Source organism: Odontomachus brunneus, unplaced genomic scaffold (genome assembly GCF_010583005.1).
Source record: "Odontomachus brunneus isolate Ranch 3 - 2012 unplaced genomic scaffold, Obru_v1 Obru_scaffold_058, whole genome shotgun sequence".
In the NCBI taxonomy this organism is placed as follows: domain Eukaryota; kingdom Metazoa; phylum Arthropoda; class Insecta; order Hymenoptera; family Formicidae; genus Odontomachus; species Odontomachus brunneus.
In genome coordinates, this window is record NW_022639508.1 from 2026976 (window position 1) to 2033990 (window position 7015).

Genomic DNA, 7015 nt, shown 5'->3' on the forward strand with positions numbered 1-7015 from the left:
ATATATATATATATATATATATATATATATATATATATATATATATATACATATATTTATATTTATATATGCATATATCACGCAGAGTGGGAAGGTCTTAGAGCCGCAGGCGCGAACAAGATCAACATGACATTTAGCGCCGCCATTCCGCGTATGGTAACTAAATTTACCTGGCGGTTCGCTCGTCAAGCACGACCGAAGGGAGCGACTTTTATTATAGTTGAGAAAGATACCGAACCGAGCGGTTGGTGTCATCCTCGTGAGTGGGTTTCAGGGGCGCGAGAACGATGTCGTTGGAAGTTAGCGTTGAGAAAAGTCGCCTCGAGGTTACACAAGAAAGGAATACGGTAATTCTGTTCTTTCTTTTCCTTTTTTTTTCGTTCTGGACCTTCCCAACCGAAGTAACATCACCGGTGTTAAGGATGAAGGATCGCACAGTGCGCATCTGTGACCAAGCAAATGCGACACGGATAGTTGTCTATCGCGCTGTCTAATTCAATTCTCCCGACCATGTTCGCGCTCGCGCTAATGAGTACTTGTTGTTCGAACAAGTGCGGGGAATTTGATTCTGCACGAAGAGAATTCTGCATTCCTCCTCCTACTCCTGCTTCTCCGACACGAGGATCCTCGCGAGAATCCTCACTGTCGCTTGGCGACTCGTCTCTTTCAGGAATCATTAAGGGCGACGAGATTATGGTAATCAACGGCGCCATCGTGAGCGACTTGGATATGATGTACTTGGAGAGCGTCCTGCAGGAGGAGGTGGGTCTTTGTATGATGATGCGATCCTCCAGGACGGAGCCTCCGGATCTCACGGGCATTATGCGAGTCACCGATGATATAATCGAGAGCTTGGTCTGCCCGCCGCCGCCCTCTGACCCGCCGGTCATTAGCGAGGAAATGATCTCCGGGCTGATTGTGCCGGCTCCCGGTTGGAGTAAGTAATTTCTCTTTCTTTATTTTTATGTTTTTCTCTTTCTTCTTTTCGTGCAACACGAGTGATGCGCCGAGACTGACCTCGCGGACCTCACTGTATGATCGCAGGCAAGGAGAACATTGTGCAAGAATGCACGTCGGGCGGTCTTATGGACAACAGCAAGCAGACCTCGCGCACAAACTCCTTCGAGATCGAGAACCTTCTGAAGACTGCCGAACAAGTGACGGGAATCTGTCGGTCGCCGGGTGAGACCCGGAAGTCGAGTCCCACCGGGAGCGTCGTCAGCTCCCATTCACAAGCCCTCACGCCGAGCCGGCAGCTTAGCGACGCTGAGAAGCTGAAGAAAGTGATTTTAGAACTGATTGAGACTGAACGGACTTACGTAAAGGTGAGCGTGGCGTCCGCCCCGATCGGTATCTTATGACGGGATCTTTTGTAACGCGCCTGTTCTGCTCTTGCTCGCGTTTCCAGAATTTAAATAATCTGCTGGAGAACTACTTGGAACCCCTTAAACGCGAGACCTTCCTGTCGAACGCGGAGATCAACGCGTTGTTTGGTAATATTCAGGAGATCGTCACGTTTCAACGACAGTTCCTGCAGAATCTCGATCACGCCATCGAGATGGAGGCCGATTTCAACAGCTTTGACCATCCGAGTCAATTTAAGGTGCGTGTCTCTCTCGATTGCGAAACTTTCATCCTTGATGTATTCCGTACAACTGAACAGGGATCAGATAAAAAGTCGGCGAAATTAGACAAATTTAAAACAATGATTATTAATATAGTCCTCCGAGTAGAAACTTCTTAAAGGAATCTTTCTGTTCCTACAACTTTTTACTTGATCCTTAATCTTAGCAGGTAACGGGAAATTCAGTTACACTAGCGGGATTATTTTTTCCGTGTAATTGTACTCTCTAAATTTCTTGGTCACTCTTGCAATAAGAGTGAAATATTCACTCCAATCGAGTGAAATGTTCACTTCTGTGGCAGTATTTACTCTTCATAGGAGTGAATGTTTCACTCGATCGAAGTGAATATTTCGCTCTTATTGCAAGAGTGGCAGTATTTTTACTCCAAGAAATTTAGAGAGTAAATAATTCCGCGCACTACTCCATAGAAGAAATGTATCGCAAGAAAGAATCATCATTCACGATCGAATTTCCTCGCGTTTCTCATGATGGAAAAAAAACGATATATATCGTTCTATGCGCACAATGTCGCAATATCCGGCAAGACATAATCGAAAAACGATAGTTTGAACGTTGTTGTCCCTTGTTGCAGGGAGTCCTGTTTTCCATTGGAAGTGCCTTCTTATATTACGTAAATCACTTCAAGCTGTACAGCTCGTTTTGCGCCAGTCACTCGAAGGCTCAAAAAGTTTTACATCCAAGTAAGTTTCGCCCCACTTAATAAGTTCGTTCTTTTTCACACGCGTGAGAGAGAAAGAGGTGACCTCCGTTTCCTCGTCAACGCGTCTGATCCTTCGACCGATCGATAATTCACTTCTCCGCCAGGAATAACCGCTCAACTTCGGCCGGTCGAAGTACCCCTCTGCAAATATGTTCCTGGAAAGTTCCCCGATTTATTATTCATGTCAACCTTTCGAGCTCGATCTGGTGACATTCTCGTGGCCGCGAAAATGGAGACGATGGCGTTAAACATTCAGCAGGATTATTTCGCCACTTTTTGTTCTCGCGCGTGTTCCCATTATTTCGCGGAAATCCCGTTTCGTTCTCTTCAGGACTCGGTTGCGTCGACTGAGTGCATAACTATAGCGTCATCGTCTGTCTCCACCAGCTGCTCCGTAATTCTCGTCTCTTTCTCCCTTTCACCGTCTCTCTCGGACTTTCGTAAAAGTCGCACGACTATTACGAACAACTCGACGGAGCGCGAGGCAATTTCCCCGATAACGATCGCGACTAATTGACAATTTCAGACGAGGGAAATCAAGCTTTACAAGAGTTCCTGCAAGCGAGAAATCCTCGGCAGCAACACTCGTCGACCTTAGAATCGTACTTGATAAAACCTATACAAAGAATACTCAAATATCCATTGCTGCTGCAGCAGCTTAGGAATCTCACCGACGAACGAAGCGAAGAACACCAACACTTAATTGGTAATTAACGTAATGATGACGTGCGCGTTCTCCGATAATGATAACCCAGATAGCACAGGAAATACAAAAAAAATTAAAAAATGATTCAGTCATATGTCACCAATTCTGAGTTCATTTTCAGATATAAAAAGAATTCTTCAAAGTTCAGTTCAGTGAAAAGAATTCTTTTTGCATCTAAAACTGAATTCAGAATTGGTGACATACGAATGAATTCCTTTTGAATTCTCTGTGCTATCTGAGAACCGATCCAAATCCGTCGTCAGCCACTTAATCGCGCGTTGCAATTGCAGAGGCGCTCAAGGGCATGGAGAAGGTAGCGGAACACATAAACGAGATGCAGAGAATCCACGAGGAGTACGGCGCTATTTTCGACCACCTGTTCAGGCAACATCAAAAGTCCTGCAAACAGGTGAGACCTTCGCGACGAAAAGTGTAGGAGCTATTTGCACATCGCGCGATTTAAGACCGATTTTTCCAGCCTCTTATGCCCGTTTCTACCAACTTTAGTTAACTTAACCGGCTGGTTATTCCAACGGAATTGACCAATCGCACTTCTTTTTGTCAGAACTAACAAGTGCTATTGGCCAATTCCGTTGGGATAACCAGTCGGTTAAGTTAACCAAAGTTGGTAGAAGCATTAGTGAGCTAACTAACAGTTGAATCATATGTCTTTGTTTTTCTTTCGTTGATTGATTGATTCGTCGTCAATTACGTGTTAATCAGTTAGTTTCATTCACGTGTTAATCTGCCGACAGCCGATCGACTTGAGCCCGGGCGATCTTTTGTACTACGGCGGTGTCGAGTGGCTCAACATCTCCGATTTCCTCGGCAAGATCAAGAAGGGTCTCGAGCTGCACGCGATGTGCTTCGTGTTTAAGTCGGCCGTCGTGTTCCTGTGCAAGGAGAGACTGAGGCAGAAGAAGAAACTCATGGTGAGCGTTCGCGCTGTAAACCGACGCGTGGTAAACCCGAGAGGATCGACGTTTCCCGACACACTCAAGAGTTCCCTCTTTTGCTTCTTGTGTTTCGCAGGGTGTCTCGACAAAGGCTAACTCCAGCGAGGTGGAGATCATCCGTTACCAGGTGCTGATCCCGGTGACGGAGGTCCAAGTGAGAGCCAGCTCGGCCAAAGACATGGAGTCCCACTTCTTGTGGGAACTGATACATCTGAGAAGTCAATTACAGAGGAGATCGGAGAAAGTATACGTGCTGTCCAACAGGTACTTCCCTCTCGACCAGATCTGATCACTCGACATCGAACGATCGATAGATGTCGAAATCAGGACGGTTAAATTCGCACGAAGGAGCGCATTTTCGCGAACATGATGGGAAATTCCTTGGAAATCGCGTTATCCCGCGTGAAATTCGCTTTTGAAAATATTCTTCGATTTATCTCGCACAACGAGAAGTACATCCCGCTTATAATCGGTATGCGGCGAAATAAATCGACCCCGATTCGCGACCATCGAACGGTGCATGCTTGATTACAATCGATTACGTGCCTAACATCGTTTTACCGCTTCGTCATCGAACGGGCACGAAAATTGACGAGTCTCGGAAACGAATTGCGAACAAATCCGATTACCCGTTGTTTAAGTCCCGCGATCGCACTTTAATCGAATTTCGCTCGCCTCCTCGACGCTCCGCCGTGTCTTTCGCATTCTTCGCGAAACAACTCGAAATATCAACTCATGCTTTTCCTCGTGCGCGAATTTTCATCGCCAATCATAAATAACTCTTGAGCGCACTTTTTGGGCCAAGGCTATGTGTGTGTGTGTATGTGTGTTCGTTCGCTCGTTTTTCAGTAAACTTTAACTAACACGTTGACTATCACAGAAATCATTAGCGACCGGCGCTTTAATATCGCCGCGTTCCATCAATTTATATATAAAGCGCAACTGCATAATGTAACCAATTAATTACATGTACCCATATTAATTATATGTACCTAGGAAGCCAATGGAACGAGCTAACGAACATACGCGTCGCAAATGACGAATTATTTATCCGTAACTTCCATCGACAACTCAAACTTTGCTCGTTTCAAACGAGCGTTTCGATAATTAATAATTAATAAGAACCAATGAATATTTCATAAATAATCGATGGAAATTAGCATGGCGGTGTGTTAATAATGAAGGCGATTATTCCCCGGTCGCGCGTTGCTGGTCTAAATCGTGGACTTCTCTGCCTGCAGCACGACGGAGTTTCGCAACGCGTTCCTCAAGACGATCCGGCAGATCATCCGGGAGTCGGTAAGAAACATGAGCATACCTTCGACGAAGCAGAACCTGAGCCAGGCGCCGATGTCGATGGCGCCGCGCATGTCGACCGGGCACGTGGAGAAGTTCGACAAGCAGGTCGGCCAGGGTCAGAACGGGAACGGCGTGGCGATGCCGACCGGCACTCTTTCGAAGAAGGCGGTGAAGCAGCAGCTGCTGTCCAGCTCGCACAAGCGGAAGTACAGCCAGTCCAAGCAGCCGGTGGAGCACGAGAGCTCGGAGGACAAGGACCAGGAGGAGCCGCCGGTCGTCCAGCAGCAAACGTTTCGCTCCAGGAGCAAAACCATCAGCGACACTTCCGGTAAGAGGCCAAGCCGCTGAGATCGCGATCCAAAAGGGAATGTCTTCCTTGTGTGTGTGTAAATAGAGAGTTCCTTAAATTCTGCGATAAACCAAGTCTTTTGTCGGTCCATATCTTTCCCTACTTGGAATTCCACCCGGGAAATGAATCACGGCTCGCTCGAACTCGTTGTCGAAAAACGATACGAATCAGCAGAGCGCGATAGTCATCGTAACAGATAGATCGTTGAAAACGGTGTTGTTATCTTGTCGGGTTTAGGCGAGGTAAAAGTCGAAATGGATTCGGGGACGAAGTCGGAAGGTGAGGAAGACTCGCAGGCTTTTTTAGGCGAGAAGAAGACGAATCTCGGCCGCACACCTAATCATCTGACGCTGAGCACCACGTCTACTATCTCGGCGGGGAGCACTGGCAGCCAGGCTAGATTGATCCAGTCCTCTCATCAGCCCGAGAACTATCAGCCCATTACCGTCAAGGAACTCGGTGAGTGTGTTAGGTTATCGCGATACTTTTATCTGACGAGCAATAAGTGGACTATCAAGTTACTTTCATATTAAGGCTGTTCTCTAATCTAACTCTCCATCTATATATGTATACAGGATGTCCGGTAACTGATCGAGCAACCGCTGTGTACGGGTAGAACGGGTCAAAATAATCGTAAAAGTTATATACCAGTTTGAAATTTTCTCAATATTTATTTCGTAATTAATTAAAATGTATAAACGAATGAGCTCACGAGAAACGATAGGACAGGCTCTGTGTGTAAAAGAAATAGCTTACCTCTTAGTAACGATAAGTAAACTGATTTCGAGGCGGAGTAACAAGCGACATGTGTACGTTACTCCGCCTCGAAATCAGTTTACTTATCGTTACTAAGAGGTAAGCTATTTCTTTTATACACAGAGCCTGTCCTATCGTTTCTCGTGAGCTCATTCGTTTATACATTTTAATTAATTACGAAATAAATATTGAGAAAATTTCAAAGTGGTATATAACTTTTACGATTATTTTGACCCGTTCTACCCGTACACAGCGGTTGCTCGATCAGTTATCGGACACCCTATATATCTCACTCCCTTTCTCTATCTGTCATTTATTAATCAACAGCCAGCTTTTATTACTATTGCGTTATCGTTGCTCTTGCTGTCGCACGCAGTTAACGATAATCTGATAATAATAAAAGTCGCAAAACATTGCGACGTTCGATAAAATTATCGCTACGAGCCTCGCGCGACTTTTGATCTATCTTACCTTCCGACTTCGTCTTTACTCTCAGCACTTAGACTGTGTTCAATGTCGCTGACGATAGATCCTACGAGTGATTCATTGTCAAACTTATGAATATGTATCTTTACAACGGCATTTCTGTCTTCCCCCCCCCCC

At 45.7% G+C, this 7015-nt stretch overlaps 1 protein-coding gene across 16 annotated transcripts in view; it reads left to right on the forward strand.

The window, feature by feature from the left end:
- Positions 1-7015, forward strand: part of LOC116845882 — a 48005-nt gene that overhangs the window by 38556 nt on the left and 2434 nt on the right. For 13 of the 16 annotated variants that reach the window (XM_032819073.1, XM_032819074.1, XM_032819075.1 and 10 more), the window contains 10 exons: positions 671-937; positions 1045-1325; positions 1409-1603; positions 2218-2326; positions 2873-3052; positions 3343-3461; positions 3808-3984; positions 4085-4272; positions 5250-5635; positions 5894-6115. In XM_032819073.1, coding sequence (XP_032674964.1) covers positions 671-937; positions 1045-1325; positions 1409-1603; positions 2218-2326; positions 2873-3052; positions 3343-3461; positions 3808-3984; positions 4085-4272; positions 5250-5635; positions 5894-6115 — 2124 coding nt within the window. The remainder of the gene's footprint in view (positions 1-670; positions 938-1044; positions 1326-1408; positions 1604-2217; positions 2327-2872; positions 3053-3342; positions 3462-3807; positions 3985-4084; positions 4273-5249; positions 5636-5893; positions 6116-7015) is intronic. The other 3 variants (XM_032819088.1, XM_032819087.1, XM_032819084.1) reach the window with 2 other exon arrangements.